At 57.2% G+C, this 18,634-nt stretch overlaps 1 protein-coding gene across 1 annotated transcript; it reads left to right on the forward strand.

Annotated features, from left to right (window-relative positions):
• Window positions 1-10,975: 10,975 nt before the first annotated feature.
• On the forward strand, window positions 10,976-14,252 carry SIX1 (SIX homeobox 1). Its single transcript, XM_066998477.1, has 2 exons — window positions 10,976-11,949; window positions 12,969-14,252. Exons 1-2 carry the CDS (start codon window positions 11,390-11,392, stop codon window positions 13,255-13,257), a joined length of 849 nt encoding a protein of 282 aa, XP_066854578.1. The 5' UTR covers window positions 10,976-11,389; the 3' UTR covers window positions 13,258-14,252.
• Window positions 14,253-18,634: the final 4,382 nt, after the last annotated feature.

Raw genomic sequence — 18,634 nt, forward strand, 5'->3', positions numbered from 1 at the left:
TGTAACAAATGGTTCTCAGCTGAGTTACCACTGATAATGAAGACAAGACTAACCTCAGGGGTTGTGGGAAAGGAGAGAGACGTTCATCATGTGCCTTATATTAGCAAACACCTTAAACCCTGTTCTAGGAGAACTCTGAAGCATTTGTTCTCCCAGATAGAGACCTGAAGACAAATTTAATCAACTCCGGGATTTCTATTTGCTGCAACATTACAGCTGCAAGAAGAAAAATTGCTGAGCTGCTCAGCTCACTCAGAGTTTTAAAGCTTTGGCTAAAAACAGTAGTTTGAACCTGGCTGAAAAGGTAGCAATGTTTTTTTTTTCTGGCCCTGACTACAATGGAGGTTGAAATCTTCCAAATACTTGTATTTTTACAAAACAATAGGGAGCAGGGAGGGAAAGACGGATTATTCTATATTTTCGGTCTGACTCCTAGGCAGCCTGAACTGTAGCTATCTCCCAAGCTGATGATAATCATTGGGAACCAAAATCCCAGTTCCTAAACCCCTGAATTTCCATTTCCCCACCTGTACAAGGGAAGTCACAGCACTTGTCACCTTGAGAGGAGAGGCACAGCCAGGCTGCCATTCACCCAGCCGTGACGGCACAGCCCCAACGCTGCGGGTACGTCCTGCTGATGGAATAGACATCTTATTTGGATAACACAATATTAGGATGCCACTGAACTCGCTCCTCACATGGATGAATTCTCAAAATCGGCCTGGCTGCAGGAGAGGGTGGTAACAGTGCTCGGTGGAGCTGCTGCAGCTCTTCTAGCAGCCGCTTCCCATGGCAAATAAATTGCACTCGCACAGCACTGCCTGGAAAGTCTGCATGGTATGTGGCTTAATTTTCTTTTCCATAATACGAAATCCAATCTGAAATGCACAGATTAGTTTACTAATCTGTGCAAATCCTATTAATAGCCCTTACGCTGCTGCGCTCCCATTCACATTCGAACAAATCTGTTGCGATTGGGTTGGTTTCCTCCCATCTCCGGCCAGACCGTCACCACCTGGTTGTGGTCATGTCTTCACGAAATGGCTGGCCACAAATGGAAACTTCTGCTTTACGATCTTCTCTCATAGTTTGCCTCCTGTCCCGTGGTCCAACATGCTCTGGATCAAAGCATTAGCTCTGTAAATCACCGCGGTGCCATCGAAGCTAAAGGGATTACGGGAAGGATCGCTCGGCTTTCGTGGGGAAGGGCAGAGCCTGGGCCCTCCTTCCCTGCAGCATCGCTGCCTTCTGCGCCAGCTGGGCCCCAGGCACCTCGCTCAGAACCGAGCTGTGCATGAACCACTTAATCCCCCGTAACTCATTTCACTGTTACCCCAGTGTCCAAACGCTTTTTGTTTCCACCATTGGCAGAAGGAGGGTACCACGCCATTACCTTTGGGTAACGGGAACCCTCTCACCAGGGTTCTGGCTGCTGGAAGCGGCCTGTGGCCCTCACACCAGGGTTCTAGCTGCTGGAAGTGGTCCGTAGCCCTCATGACAGTCTTCTGGCTGCTGGAAGAGCCCCGTGGCCCTCACACCAGGGTTCTGGCTGCTGGAAGCGGCCTGTGGTGAGGGCCGGCCGAGCTGACCACCCCGGCCTTGCCTTGCACCTACGGCCTGCATGGCGATTCCAGCCCCTGAAGGCCTCGCCGACAGCATTAAGGGTTTGTGGCCCCTCTCAGCCATCGCCGAGCTGCCCCCGCTCCCCTTCCAGTCATGGGGAGATTTTCTCTCGTTGATGTAGAATCTGCTCAAGATACGGCTTCGCCGCCTCACGGTTTCTCCTAAGTTGTTTTTAATGAGCTGCATAATTCCTGCTGTTTTGCATGGAGATTAGCTCAGGAATTGTTTATAATTCCTCAGCGTAGTGGAAGAAATGTTTTAAAAGTATTGCCTGCACAAGAAATTCTCCCCAAATTCTCTTTACAAGGGGGTCGTGGTTGTTACCTATGTTAAAGCCTGCCTGTGAAGCAGGCATTTGTCTTTGCATCTCCAATCTCTTTCTAAAGGTGCCTGTTGTGCCATGTTGTGCCTGTTAAAATGCCACGGAGGAAGAAAAGAAAAAGAAAAAAAAAAAAAAAGCGGAATTTTTAGAGGGAGCCGACCAGCCAAATACAATATGTGGCCAGACAGAATCAGAAGCGCTGGCTGCAGTACAAACCCAAGAGGCTTCAGACAAACCAGCCCAGCCACAACGGTAATGGTTCACCAGCAGAAGGAATGCAGTAAACAAAATGGGGGGAAGCCCCCCGTGAGCCCCCTCCTTCATTCCTTCCCCCCAGAAAGCTGTCTGGCACGGCAGAGCTTAACCTCACGGAAAGTGGTGGCTTAGATGCTGAGGCAGCACGGGAGCACCCTATGGCAGGCCCTCTGCACATGTACTGCGCTCTTTGTGAAATCAGTGAGGTTTTCCAGGCTGGCTGGTCCCAGCGTCAGGCTTCAGAAACTCAGGGCTCAATTCCCACTGCAAATTTTGGTGTTAATGCCTGCAGCTTGCTGCAGCCTTTTTTGCTTCTCACAGCACGCGCCACTGGTGCACAGGTACAGGACCCTGTCCTGAGTGGTACCTCCATGTCTCATGGTGATAAAACTCACTTTCAAATGAATTTTAAAAGGAGAATTTGAAATTGGCTGCTGTGTAAAGGACCCCAAGTCCCGCACCTTGGTACCTCCCCGTCCTCTGTGCATGAACACCAGCAAGCTGCCAGCTCGCTCCCCAAGCACAGCCTGCAGCTCCAGCATCCTGCTGAGGTTTGCAGACCTGGGAAGAAGCTATGGGGGTGCCAGCAGCTGCCGTGGCCACCTTGCCTTCACAGCCAGGATGCTTTGGAAAGTGATCCTGTACAAAAATAAAAATAAAACCCAAACCCCAAATCTTTCACACTTCATCCTCCTGTTTAGCCGAACAGCTTCTTCAGGGACCAATCTGTTTCATTTAGTAATAAAGTTCTGCCATTGCCACCCCACCTCAAGAAGTGTAAGAGCAGAGGGAAGGACTTACAAATATGTTTTGAAAGACACTGATATTGCCAAAATGCTTCAGAATTAAAGGGACTTCAACTTATATGAAAAGAGCTGAAAAAAAAAAGGGGGAGGAGAGAGAACTACAGCCATCAGATGGATGCTGCAATCTGGTCCATTTGTGGCACAAAGGATGTAAAATGAAACGAAACCAAAACTCAGTGGAACTGAAATTTAATGAAACCAAGAGAGAGCAGACCTCTCTATAATTAGCCTACAGGATTCACAGCCAGAAAATACCACAGGAGCCAAAAGCTTTTCACAGTAAGACTGGAAATATACATGTACTTGCATGGCCAGACATATATGTGTATATAATATAACTGTGGTGTCTCGGGGCTGGAGAGGACCTGACATCTCCATTCAGCCTTTTCCTCACCTCCAAGACAGGATCAAATGCACGGCGGCATTTTTTGACAGATGTTTGTCTAGACCTGTTTTTAAACGCGAATCTCCCACCTCCTCGGGCAGTTTATTCCAATGCTTCCTTTTCTTCTTCAGCTTTATGCACACACACATGCACGCACGCACACACGTGTATCTGTCTCAGAAGGTGAGCTGAGCTGTCTCCGATGACTTGCACATCAAAAGGCTTGTAAAGTCATTTCTTGTGGCAAGATCTTTATTGTGAATGATGTATGAGCCCGAAAGATCCCATCTTGACCTGAGTTTACAGGCTGAGCTTGGGGGACCAGCAGATGGGGTAAGGGGGGCAAATGGGAAAGGAGGGGGAAATTCATTCCTTTCCTTATTAACTGGCCTGATTTGGTCTGCTGATAAGAGACCCACATGCTGCTTTTGTATACTCAGGTTTTAGACTCGAGCATTCAGTTCCTCTGATTTGGGTAAAATAAATACGCTTTTGGCTTCTTCAGCAACCACCTTGGAAGAGTTGCTGTCCTGTCAAACTCCGGGAACAAAAAGGACGGGTGAGGAAGGAGGCTGTGCATCTGGATATGCAAATGGCACGATGCAGAGCAGCACTTTTCCAGCGCACCCTGGGTATCTATTACCCCGACTTTTGGACTGACAATGCACCAAATGTTTCAGTGCCTGGGGCCTTACAAAGCTGACTGGCTTTTTTAGCTGAAAGCACTAATGTAGAAAGGCAATTGGGAATTAATTATTTAATGCGATCCTCATTGGTAGAAAGCTTCTTGCCCCTCCTGCATCTCGGCTACCATTATACATATGTTGCTTTCTTCAGACTACAGTGATCAGACAGCAGCAGAAAATTATGACTAAATCCAGTCCCCTCTTATGACAAACTCCATTTAAATCTGCAGATTTGCACTCAAGTAACTAAGAGCACAATTTAGCCCCATGCTATGAAAACGTTGGTCGTGACAAAACGCGTGGGCAGGTCTCAGCGTCTCCATTTCTGAAAGTCAGCTGTCTCGTATCTCCGCTCCAAACACTCCCTTTGACAGGCAGTGGAAGACTATTCCTGTTTAAAAATTAAAATACGTGCAAGAAGCACTAGTATTAGTAGGAAATCAGGATGAGATCCCTTTAGTGCGGGTGCCCGGATGCCTCGCTCTGCGCAGTGGAGCTGAATGAGCAGGCAGGAAGGTGAATTTCTGAATCTGCGCCGCACGCTGCTTCAGCTCCCGTTTCTCAGGGATCCTAAAGATAAGCATCCATTTCATTTGGAGTGTTTTTAGTGATGACCTGTGTAAAAGCAAACGTCCTTTTGAAGATCGCTGAGCAACAGCTGCATGCCAGAAACTCCCGTTCAAGTTACTTCGAGAGCATGAGAATCAGGCCCCGTGTATTTAAAAACAAAAGTTTGCAAAACAAGATGCTGCAGGAGGGCTGATAAGGGGCACGGACTTACGGTGTCAGCTGTCATGGATGGCAAAACGGTAACTTCCCCACAGCCACTGCCTCCGAGATGTTCAGGACGAAGCCTTGACAGGATCCTACCACAATTCAATGCAGTGAGTTACGCCAGGCATTAATTTAATGTAAGGTGTGGTATATTCCCAAACGCAAATATATTGGTTTTGGTTTTTTTTTTGTCTCTTCAGATGAAAGAAATACAACTGTACAGATGTGCTTTTCTAAGATCCAGTGGCATGAAACCTGAAATACCCCAGCAAGATTCAGGAGTGAGAAGTTTTAATCACCATGGAAGCGAGACATTTTGAAGGTCTATGAAATTATATACCCAGCTCTGAGAACGGTAAACTTATCCGTCCGGACAGATCTGCTGATAAACAGATACAACTCATTTTCTCCTGGAAAGCTGCTTTATACGTCGCTTGAAAAAATAATCAGTCATGCAAGACAGGTTTATGCTGGGAAGAGAAAGGAGAAAAAAAAAAAAAACAACAACACAGCGCTCACAGAGACATTCTCTAAGGAAAAGGCGAGGCGGTACGAAAGCAACCACTTCGTTTCAGCGACTCCCTGCGAATTCAGGGGGAGGAAGAGAAAAGGGGCTGAGCATCTCTCAGGGCCAGACGGAGCGAGGCCGGCGACGACGGAGGCATATGGACGCCCACCCCGCGCGCAGACAGAGCGGGGACCCCCAGACCCGGCTTACGCAAGGTGACCTTTCCCCTCTCTAAAATTTCAAAGCTGGCGTTGCCGGCGCTGAACAGACTGCGTGCCATATGTAACGTGACCTCAGCTCCGCTCTGCCAAGCCACTGATGGCATCACTAATGAGAGGTGAAAGGTCCCTTTCTCGCAGCGCTCTCGGAAACCCACCGAGGCGGCGGGTGCGGGACGGGCCCCCCCCGGGCTCCCAGATGCCCTCCCAAAATTTTGCCTGCACCCAACCCGCAGCCCGAGCTGCATCAGGCACGGTCCCCAGGCAGAGGAAATATTTGCTCAGTGCCCAAATGCAAAAAGTGCAGGTAAACAGAGCCACTTATGTAAATCTTGTACCCATTCTGCCCCGTGTGAACCCCGTGTGTACAGAACAGATTATGCGCTTTGCATCGCCCGGGCGGGGAATATGGATTTGTGCTTTCAGACAGCCAAAAGGGAGGGGAGTGCGGGCCCGGGCAGCTGTAGGTGCCAGCAGGTAAATAAAGCACCCTGGGAGAGAGAAATACTGAGAAGTGACGGGTTTGTCCCCCCACCACAATGCTGAGGCCCTTACGGGTGGGACTGCGGGTCCCACGGCACGGACACACCCAGGTGACCCCACTGGGGGCAGTGGGAAAAGTGGCAGTGCCCATCCAAATTTTTGTTTTGTTTTGTTTTTCAGTTGTAATTATTTTTCTTTTTCTTTCTGCAGGATTTTTTTCCATTTTTTCATATTTTTTAACTTTTTTTTTTTGCATATATTTATATTTCTTGCACAAAAAGTATTGTCATATCTTGCAGAAAGAAAGAAGAAAAAAGCCACATACCCCTCTTGGACAAATACCGAATTTTTGCTTTCTCTTCTCGCCATTTTCCCAGCGCCCCCCTGCCCCCAGCCACCCCCTAGGCAATGTTGGGGCTCACCTCTCCCGAGCACCCGGCTCCCTGCCCCGGACACGCCTGAGGCGACCCGGACACGTGCACGAGTGGGTGGCTCTGGCGTGGAGACGCGCGCGGGGTGCGCACACGGGTGGGGATGGGGTGCGTGCACAAGGCGTGCGTGTCCCAGTGGGTGCGTGCACGCGGGCGTGCAGGGCGCTCACGCGGGGAGCGGTGCGCGCACGGGTGCAGGTGCATCCCTTCGTGGGTGGACAGCGGGGTGCCCACGCGTGGGGGCGTGCAGGTGGGAGGCGTGGGTGGCTCAGGGGGACACAGGGCTTTGCGTGGGGCCAACTGGGGGCACCCTCCCGGGGCCAGGTACCCGGGGCTTGGGCCAGACACGTTCCCACGGCCACGCGTGTCGCGGTGCGGGAGGTGCGGGCAGGCTTCGGCGCAGCGGAGGAGTTAAACCCCTTGGGTTTTAGGAAACTGCTCATCCAATTCGGTTCCAGATTATTCAGGGGCAGGCTGACTCGCTCGCTCCCCACACCAGCCCAAACATCTTGAAGTAATCAGCAGCTGAGAACGGAGACGTCCCCCTGGCATCTCAGGTTAAAGAAGGAGGTCCAGGAAAATGTGGTAGAGCCATTACAAGAAACCTGAGATGCATTCATCAGAGACTCCAATTGCCATCGCATTAGGATTGATTAGAGACCAGCAGTACCGTAATGACCCGGAAAGAGGGGCATACGGGGATTATTAATATCAGACTTAAAGAAAAAAAAAAAAAGGAGGAGAAAAAAAGAAGGGAGGAGGAAGGAGAAGAAAAGAAATCGCATTGCAGGGCTGCTGCTGCTGCTCGTATACAAACTTACCTGGGGGAGTGCGGGCACCGGAGAGCCACCCGGGCGGCCACCTCGCTGCTGCGAGAGCACAAAGGGGGTGGCACAGGAGCCTGGGGCCCCCCAAAATTGCCCGGGGGGGGGGGGGGCAGGCTGCGGGGGGCGGCTCGGGGAAGGGGTCCCCGCGCCCCCGGGCCGGCGGCAGCAAGGACGAGTTAAGGAGGCTCCGAGAGGAGCAAGGAGACCTCGGCGGCTCGTCTCCTCCTCGGTTCCCTGCGCCAAAACAAATCAGCCCCTCCTGGTCTGGGTTTAAATGCAGCTCACTGGATAATTAACTCCATCTTTCCAGCCCTGCTTTAACTGTTTATTTAGTGTCACCCCGTATTACCATCACTAGCACTTTCCTCTGAACAGGAGGAGCTGGAGGGTTTCACCTCCCGAAAGGAAATTCTTCCTAGCTTAAAAAGAATCAGCATCCCGGAGGTACACGAGCGAGCAGAGAGGGGCTGCGGGGGGGGGTCCCAGGGCAGGGAGGGGGGACGGGGACACCGGGCCCGGGTCAGCCCACGGAGAAAAAACCCGCTCGTGGCCAGCTCCCGTCCTTCGGACAGCGTGCCGGTAAGTGCGCGGAGGAAGGGCCCGCTGCGCCCCGGTTGCGCGCCGGTTGCGCCCCGGTTGCGCCCCCCGCCGGGTCCCGGCTGGGCCGAGCCGGGCCAGAGCCGGGTCCCCGTCCCCTCCCCGGGGTCCCCTCCCCGGGGTCCCCTTCCCTCGGCCCCCGGCGTTGTTTTTACAGGTGTCCGGAGGGCGATTTACCAACACGTCATTAAAGGTTGCGCCGGTTTGCAGGCGCTCGGGGCCAAAGGCTCCTGCGAGACAAGAGGGATGCGCACGGAGAGGGGCTTGTCCCTCCTCATTAAAAAAAAAAAAAATAGAATAATAAAGGGGGAGAGAGGGAGAGAAAGCAAATACAAATCCTTTATTGTTTAGAAATACGCCAAGGAAGCTGGCTGTCTCCCCTGCGCCTCGCATTCGGCAGGGAAGGCAACACGGATCCGGTATCACGTTGCAGATTCTCACTGAAGATAACGAAATGTGATCTATTTTTCAGAACAGCAAGTGGATGGGAAAGGAGCCCTCTACAACACAAACCTCATTGACTAATGGGCCGGTTTTGGGTTTCGCCTTCGAAAGGTTCGGAAATGGGCAGCGTTGTGTTACTGCCCCGCCGGCTCCCAGCCTCCGAGGCAGCACACGGCTTATTAGCACCGCCGAGACACGGCTCCGAGATAAAGGAAAAAAAAAAGAAAAAAATAATAAAAAAAAGCGCTCCTGCTTTTATTTCGTCGCGATGCTTGCTTCCCCAGACCCCCACACTTCGAGACAAAAACAAAACAACAACAACAAAAAAAAGAGAGGAAGCAACAAAATCAAATTTCTTTTAGAAAGAGGGTTATTTCTAAGGGGAGAGGGGACGCGTGTTCTGCCTGTTGTCTCCATAGTTTTGCTGTTTGTTTTTCCGGCGAAATCGATGAAAACCCGCCGAGTGCCTTTGCGCGAGCCCCGTCTTCCCCCCCAGTTCCTCGCCGCATCGAAAAAATCACGAAAATAGGAAAATTTCCAGCGCAAACGCCGCGGATCCGCGCCCCGGCGGCGGCGGAGGCGAAGCCGGCGGGGAGAGGCTCCGGAGGCTGCAAAGCCCGGGCTGTGCCCAGGCTGCGGGCTGCTGCCCCTCGCCTCCCGAGAAATAAAGGGGCCGGAGGCTCCTCCGAGCCGCCTTGTTGTTGTTTGGGTGTTTGCATCCACTTCTGTTTTATTTCTTCCTTTTTTTTTTTTTTTCATTGCGACCGTTTTTATGTTTGGGTTTTTTTTTTTTGCGGCTCGAAACCGTTTCTGCGTGATTTTGAACGGGGGCGAATGGCACGGCGTGCTTCGCAAACCCGTGCCATTTCCCCTCTGCCCGGGGTTTAAAGCGAAAGGTTTCAATTTTTAGGAAAAAGGAAAAAAAAAAAAAAAGAAACCAAACCCAAGCCCCTGATAATTAACACCCCCCACGAGCGGCTCTGGGCTGAGCACAGCCCCCAGGTGGAGCCCACCAGCGGACCGCCGCCGGCCCCTCCGCGGGCCGGTTTCGGGGAGCCTGGAGGAATAAAACCCAGCTCCCCAAAATCACGGGGAAGCCTCTCTCCGGCCGCCAAGGGACTTTTTGCTTCTTCCCAGCCACCGCGGTGTTTATTTAGGTCGGCCTTTTAAAGGAAAGAGAGGAGAAAGGCGAAGGGGGGATAGAAACCAAGCAAGGGGCTTCCCCAGCCTCTTTTTTTTTTTTTGGCGTTTTCCTCACCCTCAGCCCGAGGGTACGAACCCGTGGCTCGGCTCTTCCCTGTCTTATTCGAGGCTAGGGATAAAAATAAAGGGAAATAAAGCGAAAGGAGGGCGGGGAGCCCGTCCCCGGGCTCGCAGCTGGACATGGCACCGCTCGGCCAGGAAGCGGCCGCGGGAGGCTGCGAGCCCATGCGCTGTAATTCTGCGCACTTGCTCCAGACTTTAGGGTATTAGTTGATTTTAGAGCCGGGTTTTAAGGCTCCGTTCCGGTCCCCACACAGCTGCCTTGTCAATAAGGATCTGTTCCAAGCAGACATTCCTTCTGGGAGGACATTGCAGCTCTTTAAGACTTCATCCGAAACATCATAAGTACTAAAATAAAATGGCAAGGGAAAATTACCAGACACATGGTCACGGGCACTGCGCAGACGGGGTGGCAGGGGCTTATTTTAAACGGCCCCGAGACGCGAAATACACGGGGAAAGCAAGCTCCGGGGCTCGGAGAAAATATCTTCGGGCACGGGCCTTTCCCCTGCACGGCCGGGAGGGCGGAGAGGTCCCGGGGGTCCCCCCGGAGAGGGACAGGGGCAGGGGCACCGGGATGGCCGCCGGCCTCGGCCCCAAACTGCTCCTGAAACCCAATGAAGGAACCCGGAACGCTTCAAACCGAAGAAATCAGCCCGGCTTTAGCGGGGGCAACCAGGTTTAAAAGAGCCCCGAAGAGCCGGTTCTTAACCGGGAGAGGTCTGAAGCGTGCTTAAAACGCCGCAGATCGCGGAGAAATAGGGGCAGGAGGACCCCCCCCCCACCGCTCCCCTTATCTCAGCGCATTGTCCTCCTCTCCCAGCCCGTCCCGGCTCCTGACAATAGCTTATCTTTGTTTAGGGAGCCTAATTGTTTTCTAATTTTTCCTAAATAATTGCTTTGGAGCGAGGTGTGCAAATGAGGATTAGGGTAATTAAAGCGCCGCCGGTCGGTGCGGTTTGCGCTCCCGCTTTGCCCCGGGGGGGGGGGGGGCGGGCAGGGGCTGCTCCCTCCGGGCCCCCCCGGACCCTTTGGGGTAAAACTGGGGGGCAAAAGGGGGGGTAAAAGGAGGGGGTAAAAGGGGAGGGGGTAAAAGGAGGGGGTAAAGGGGAAGGGGGTAAAAGGGGAGGGGGGTAAAAGGGGAGAGTGCGGCGCGGGGAGGTTCACTGCGCATTATTTATTCATCCCCGGCATTAAGGTAATTAAAGACGGGCTGGATGCACGGGGACGGCGAGCGGGCGAGGAGGAGGAGGAGGGGGGGTGGAGGGGGGAGTGAAAAAAAAAAATTAAATAAAAAATAAAAACCGATCAAAATAAAGGGGAAGGAAGGCAGGAAAGCCCAAGCTCCTTTCCGAGGGGGGGCTCCCCCCCACCCCACCGCACCCGCGCAGAGGCGGCGGAGGGAAGCGCAGCCGGGGCCGCCAGGCTCCGCCCGCCCGTGCCGAGGCTCTGCCCGCCGGGCCGGGCTGGGCTGGGCCGGGCTGGGCCGTGCCGGGCCGTGCCGTGCCGGGGGCCGAGCCGCGGGCGCCCAATCAGCGCGGCGCGGGGGCTCGGGCGCTTTAAGCGCGGCGGCGGCGGAGCGGGGACAAAGTCCCCCCGGCACCGCACCGAGCATCCCCGCTCCGGGGACCGGGCCGGGACCGGCAACCGGACCGGGAACCGGGACATCCCCCCCCCCACCACCACCACCACCCCCCGCTCCTCTCCTTTCCTCTCCTCCTCGCCTCGCAGCCCCTCCGGCCGTGTCACCGCCTCGCAGCCCCGGCCATGTCGATGCTGCCGTCGTTTGGGTTCACGCAGGAGCAGGTCGCCTGCGTGTGCGAGGTGCTGCAGCAAGGGGGGAACCTGGAGAGGCTGGGCCGGTTCCTGTGGTCCCTGCCGGCCTGCGACCACCTGCACAAGAACGAGAGCGTCCTCAAGGCCAAGGCGGTGGTGGCTTTCCACCGGGGCAACTTTCGCGAGCTCTACAAGATCCTGGAGAGCCACCAGTTCTCGCCCCACAACCACCCCAAGCTGCAGCAGCTCTGGCTCAAGGCGCACTACGTGGAAGCCGAGAAGCTGCGGGGCAGACCCCTGGGAGCCGTGGGCAAGTACCGGGTCCGCCGAAAATTCCCCTTGCCCCGCACCATTTGGGACGGCGAGGAGACCAGCTACTGCTTCAAGGAGAAGTCCCGGGGCGTGCTGCGGGAGTGGTACGCGCACAACCCCTACCCCTCGCCCCGCGAGAAGCGGGAGCTGGCCGAAGCCACCGGCCTCACCACCACCCAGGTCAGCAACTGGTTCAAGAACCGGAGGCAGCGGGACCGAGCGGCCGAGGCGAAGGAAAGGTACTTAAATCCCCCCCACACCCCCCGCGCCCCCGGCCCTCCCCGCTCCCGGCCCTACGGAGGCAGCCGCCGATCGCTGCCCGGCTCCCGGCGCCCCCGGCCGGGGCTGGGGCTGGGAGAGGAGCCCCCTCACCCCTTCACCCCCTGCCCCCCTCACCCCCTCGTCCCCGGCCCCCTTCACCCCCGATCCCCTTCGCTCCCGGCCCCCTCGCCCTTTTTGCAGCCCCCCCCCCCCCCCCGGCCGCGCTGCCGCCCCCCTGCAAGCAATTCGGCTCCAGCCGGCTGGAGCTGGGGGTCCCGCATCTCCCCCCCCCCCCGGGGTTAATGGGGCTGGAAGCCGCTTCCCACCCGACCCCGGTGCCGATCCCACCTGCCCGGGGGGCAGCGAGCCCCTCGGCCGCCTCCCCAGGCCGCCCCCGCCTTTGTTCGGTGCCTTCCGCCCCCACCCGCCCGGGGTGGCCTCGGTGCGAGGCGGTGGCTCGGCTCGGCTCGGCACGGCTCGGCTCGGGCTGCAGGCCGCCGGCACGGCCGAAGGGAGGAAGGCTCGGGGCCGGCACTCATCGCCCCCCGGCTTTGGGGCGGCCGCCGGCGGCCCTAAAGAGGCCCGGAGAGGAAATAGGGCCGGCCGGCCCCTCCGAGCCTTCCCGGGCCGCGGGGCCGCGCTTCGATTTTTTTTTTTTTCTTTTTAATTAAAAAGACGGGGAAATAATAATAAAAAAAAAATCTCGGAAACCCCAACCTCTGCTCCCCACCTAACTCACCGGGCTCTCGGGGGTATGCGGGGCAGCTCCGTCTTACCGGGGGGCAGCTGCGGGGCCGCTCCGTTAGGAAAATACGAGGCGCTCGCTTGCTTTTTTTCCTATTTCTTTCTTTCTTTCTATTTTTTTTTGTTTGCTTTTTTTTTTTGTTTTTTACCGGGGGCGGCCGCGGGGCCCCGTCGGGGCCGGCATCCCGGATTCCCCCCCCCCCTCCCCCCCCGGCCCCCGGTAACGTCTCCGCTCTGCTTGTGCCCTCCGCAGGGAGAACACGGAGAACTCCAACGCCGCCACCAACAAACCCAACCAGCTCTCGCCCCTGGACGGGAGCAAACCCCTCCTGTCCAGCTCCGAGGAAGAGTTTTCTCCGCCGCAGAGCCCCGATCAGAACTCGGTCCTGCTCTTGCAGGGGAACCTCGGGCACGCCAGGAGCTCCAGCTACCCCCTGAGCGGCTTGGCCGCCCCCCAGAGCGCTCACAGCCTGCCGGCCCACCAGCTCCAGGACTCGCTGCTGGGACCCCTCACGTCCAGCCTGGTGGACCTGGGCTCCTAAAGGGCCGCCGCGGGACAGGAGGCTTTGCCCGGGGACACGGACTCTCGGTTGGACGCAGCGGACGGCCTCCGGTTTCGCAGCTCGGCCCTCTTAACGGGACTCTCGGCTCTTTTCACTCGACCCCACGTCGGTCCAGTTCTCCCCCCCACCCCACCCCCCCAGCGTCTCCCGCTATCATCATTATTGTTATTATTTTATTTTTTTTTTTCCACGTAGCCAAACGCAGAGAGCAGCAGAAACCCTCGTCCCTTCGAGTTCAAACGAGCTGGTCCCAGCGGGAATTACAAAAAAAATAATATTAAAAAAAAAAAACAACAGCTGGATCCGATTCCACCCGAATAAATCCCAGCCCCGCAGGCGTGCTGGGGCAGGGGCGGCCGGGGGGGCGTCCTGTCCTTGTCCCTCGTCCCTGTCCCCGTCCCCGCGGAGCTCGGACGGAGGCAGAGGGAGCGGAGCGCTGTGTCCTAGCGGGAGGAGGGAGGGGAAGTTTCGTTTACATTTTTCATATTTAGCGTTACCAGGAAAGATTTCGATGTAGCTGAAATTTAAAAAGAGGAGGGAAAAAAAAAAAAAAAAAAGGGAAAAAGGAAAAAAAAAAAAAAAAGCTGCAGTATTAGAGTTTTACCAAGTGCCTATGTCTTAACGCGGCGGTGCGGGGCTAGCGAGCTCCCGTGGGCCCGCGCCCCCCCCCCCGGGCATCCTTCTCCTCGGCGGGGCAATGCTTCGACGTGGCTAAAAACGAGGAGAACAGCGCTGGGAATACCGCGAGTCGCCGGCCGCTCCCTCCTGAACGGGGATTTCTCGGGCTGCCCCGCCAGCCCCACGCTGCCTTCTCCTGCCCGTCCCCGCTCGCCGCCCTCCCGGTTCGGCTTGCGAGGAGCCCGCGGCCGAAGCTGTCCGTCTCGAGTTATTTGTTCCCAGAACTAGCATGTGCTTTCAGGTTTCTTTTCTATTGTACCTAAAGAGGCTAAATTAAAACCGCGCTGATGGCAGAACTGCGAGGCTGCGCTCTTCTTTGCGGGGCTGAGCCCCCGCGACGTGCCTCGGAGGCGCTGGGGGCTCGGGGGGGGAGCCGCTCTCCTTCCACGCAGCCCCTTTTGTTTTGCAACCGAGGGATGGAGGGGTACGAGGAGGGCTCGGGGAGGGCACCCCGGGGTGCCTGGCCGCGGGGTGGCCTCCGTCGGAGCGCGGAGCCCGGCCGGGGGGAGCCGCTCGCCGCCCGCCCCGTCGGGGCCTCCGCCGCTGGCGGTGCCGAGCTCCCCCGTTAGCGTTTTGCATCATTAAACGCGTGTTTATTTAAGTCGCTGCCGTGTTTGTTCTCGAGGTCCTGGGCCGTGGAGAAATGTCACCCTCTGCAGGAGGGTCTTCCCAGCTCCGCCGTCCTCCCCGGCGCATCCCGGGGACGCTTCGCAGCTCCCCCCGGTCCCCCCGACGGGGCGGGGGGGGTCCCCCGAGCCCTCCTGCGGCCCCACCCGCGGTCCCGGCGGGGGGACAAAACCCTCGGGGCCATCCCTGCTCCTTGCCGAGGCCCGGCACCGGCCGCCCCGTCGGGGCACCCAGCCCAGACCCCGCCGGGTTTCGTGCGCCCCCCCGAGCCTGGGTCCTGTGGGGGTGCGACCCGGGCAGGACAGGGCAGGACCCCTGTCCCCACGGCAGGACGCGCTATGGGGCGGGAAGGGCCCCGCTGCGTCCCGATTTTCAGCGAGCGAGCGTCCAGCAGCGGAGGGGAGCAGGGTGAAAGGCGCAAATCCTGCGCTTTGTGTTGGATTTGTGCCCCGAGGGGTCCTGGTGGGACGGGACGTGCGCCCGGGTCCCCGCCCCAAGGTCCCCCATCGCCCTTCCCAGGGGACCGATCCGCCAAGAAGCAGCGCAGCCTCCCCGTCCCCCCCAAAAAAAGCCCCGCGGGCAGAACGTGGGGAAATGGGGGAGGTTTTGGGGTGAGCAGCCGCCGGGCTCTGCGCCCCCAGGACGGTTGATCTCCCGCTTTTCCCAAGCCACGGGCTCGGTGGAGAGGAAAGATAAAAAAAAATTGCCCGGGGCTCCGGCCCGGCGCGGCGCAACTCGGAGCGGGGACTGGCGAGCCGGTGGCTATTTTCAAAGCGAAGAGCGCAGAGGCGCTTCCTGCGCCCGGGCAGCGGCAGGGCTGGCTTCCAGAGGGGTGGCCGGGGGGGTCCCGCTCCCCCTACGCCCCCCTCCCCAGCTCGGTCCTGCTTCCAGGCCCGACGGCTGCCGAGCGGGGCCGCGCAAAGGGCGCGCAAGCACCGCGCAAGCTGCGCCGCCGGCCGCAGAGCCCTGCCCGCGCCCCGAGCCTCCGCTTCCCTTGGCAGGGAGAGGGATGAGGCTGCAAACAGGCGGGCGGTGGCCGGCGGGGAGGGAGGGAGGGAGGGAGGGATGGAGGATGCTGAGGGAAGCCCCTGGAAGAGGAAGGAGGGGAGGCCGGCGGGCAGGTGGGAGTGGGGACGCCCTGGAGCGGAGCCAGGCGCAGGTCGCTCGGCTCTCCTCGGGGCAGGCTTGACCTCGCAGCAAGCTTTTCACAGCAAAGGCAGCCTGGGGAGGCAGCCCCCGGGTCGGTTCTCACCTCTCTCCGCTGTATTTTCATCGGCAGGAAGGAGTTAATCCCCCCCCCCCGCCCCCTCCTCCTTCCCCCTCCCCAGGACAGATTTCACACTGTGTCCAGGTCAGCCAAAAAGGGGAGGAAATGGAGAACAGCAGAATGATTAATTCTACCTGCTTTTCCCATGAGTGATCACCTGCTTTCGGGGTCATGAATAGCAGGTAGCTCTCCCCGTCTCCAGCTCTGAGAGGCTCATTTGTTTGGTGACAGCTGAGTGACAAGACCTGAAATCTGAGCCCTCAACTTTGCCTGATGTGTGGATAAAACCCTGGATGTTCCCTCAAACATTTCAGGAAATGAAAGTTGTAACGCGATCCCTTGTGCGCCCACATCTCCCCCAGCAACACACAAAAGCTCAAAGGAACCTTCTCGGATTAAATTCAGCCTGGAGAGGATGGAAGGAAAATGGAGAGCAGGCTGAGAAAGCTGGAGCTGGCAGGCTTTTCTTCGGCACTTATTGGAAATGTCTGTCCAAAGCAGGGATTTAGAAAGGTCACCTCTACCGTAAGCGCCTCGTCCCCCCGCGGAGCGGGACTGGCAGCCCGCTTCTCCCCAGCCCACCTCCGCCTGAGAAGTGCTGGGGGTTTCGCTGAGATTCCCCAAGCAGGAAATTCGGTGCAGGAAAACAAACGCTGGCAGGAAAGCCAGCCCCCTCCTCTCTCCTCGTTCCATTTCCTGGGTCACGTTCAGCGAGCGCTGTCCCGTGGCAGCGCACACGAGCCGCGCGCCTGCTCTGCCCCTGCCCTGCTGCCAGCTCCTGCCCGGCTCCTCGTCCCCAGCCCCATCCCTGTCCCCAACCCCGTCCCAAAAAAAGGGACAGGAATGGCCACACGCGAGCAGATCCGCATGAGGCCCACAGCACAATCTCACATCCGACGGATTTCAAGGCAACGGTTTGAGGCCCTGCTACCAAATCTCCCCACCTCTCTGCGGCGCGTGGAGCGGCGGCGTGGGTGGTGGCAGGTCTTCGTGCTCGCTTGTCCTTGCATCCCCCAGTCCTGGGCAGCCAGATAGGGCCAAGGCATCCGGACTGCCTTCCCCAGGCAGGAGGGTTTTATTGTGCTGCCTGTCACCCAGCAGCCAGTCCTCGCTTGCTCCCTTATCCAGCCCGAAGATAAAGCCCTATTTAACAGTTGTTTAATTGTTACTGAAGAGCTTAGGGCTCTGCGGACCCGTAAAGAAAACTTGGCACATGCAGCACGATAACGCTTCACCTTTGCACTTTCCTCTTGCTCCTGCTTCCCCGCAGCGAGCACGGAGCGGGGACCAGGTGGGAAGCCTCACGGGCTGCCTGCCGCCCCTCTGCTCCCGGGGGGGTTTGCAGCCAGGGAAGAGCTGGAGCTGCTCGGGCTGTCCCTGCGCACGCTGCCCTCGGGGAGCCCCTGAGCCCGACCACTGCACCTGGGCGTTGCTAACAGCAGGAGTAGTGAAGGTGCAGACACCGCAAGGTTCGTCCGACTGGGCTGTACAAACCCACCTCCATTTTGCTGTTCCTACTGGGGCCAAACCCGTCGGGTTCCTGCGCGAGGAGAGCGGAGGGGGCAGAGGCTGCACCTGCAGGGGCTTCGGTTCAGCCCGAGTGCGCAGAGGGACCCGGCACGCCGTCCTCTGTCCCACCTCGATGTGGGAACAGTCTGAAACACGGAAGCTGAGCAGACTTGGGTTTAACCAAGGAGGGAGGGAGCACACTGCCAGGCTGCCCAGAGATCAGTCATCAGCAGCATGGCTCTGCCTGGAAGGCAGGGACACGGCCGCACCTCCCCGGCTCACCTCTCTCCAGGCTGGTGCCTCGGTGCAGGAACATCTCCTCTCCCTGGCCCTACACAGAGGCTGAACTTTCCCCAAAGCATATAATCCCGATCCTAATAATAAGGTTAAAGAGACAGATTTAGTTCAATTACAGTTTCCTGTTTTCACTTGGCTACAGCTCCCAGAAAGTGTCTCCATGGGCAGAGGCTCCCTTCCGTGCCCGCATCAGCTTTTTACCTACAGCCCAGTTCTGCAGGGTGCCGGGCTGTAGGTAAATGCCCCCACTCGGTTCTCAGGATGGAAGAAAAAGGGGAAAATGCACCTTTTCAGGCTTTGGGATGGAAAAGCTTGTAAAGCCAGTAGTTGGAGCGTGCACCGACCCTGCCTCGCAGCAGGGGAAACTGAGCCCCGTGGCCACAGAGCTGCTGACGGGCAGGGCGAGGGCAGAGGACGGAGCCGGCGCGCACCCACGCTGCCTCCCGTTGCAGTCCCCATAGTAAGTCACCGCGGCTTATCATTATGTAATGCAGTATTCCTAACAACGCAGCACAAAAACAATTGAATAAAAAACAATGCCAAATGAGGCTTGTGGCTAACACTCCCTGAAGAAATTGTTCCTTTTCTGGAACTGAAAAGGAAAAAAAAAAAAACAAAACAAAACCCAAACTCAAGAAAATTAGAAACAATTGAAAACGAAATCACATCTGCAAGCCATCAGTGCGCTCCTCCTGAGCCCTGGAGGATGCTGCTGCCCCTCTGCTGCTCTGGGTGCAGGGTGCTGGGTGCCAGCAGGACCCGAGGCCGTGCCCATACGGGCACGGGAGGGGTGTGGGCAGCACCGTGCCTGCGGAAGGACAACCTTCGGTTCTGCAGAAGGGCCGCATCCTGCTAGAACAGATCAGAGATTTATTTAGGGAATCAAGATCTTCCCATGCCTGATGTCCCGGAGCTGGTGGAGAAGGAGAGAGTGCACGCGAGAGAGGGAGCACCCGGCTCAGTGCTGATCTCTCCATC

This window comes from Anser cygnoides, chromosome 5 (assembly GCF_040182565.1).
Source record: "Anser cygnoides isolate HZ-2024a breed goose chromosome 5, Taihu_goose_T2T_genome, whole genome shotgun sequence".
In the NCBI taxonomy this organism is placed as follows: domain Eukaryota; kingdom Metazoa; phylum Chordata; class Aves; order Anseriformes; family Anatidae; genus Anser; species Anser cygnoides.

Bases quoted from the DNA above. Each gene is read 5' to 3' on its own strand.
- SIX1 (XM_066998477.1), top strand. From the start codon at position 11,390: ATGTCGATGCTGCCGTCGTTTGGGTTCACGCAGGAGCAGGTCGCCTGC. The intron at 11,950-12,968 runs GTACTTAAATCC...TGCCCTCCGCAG, and splicing joins GCGGCCGAGGCGAAGGAAAG to GGAGAACACGGAGAACTCCA.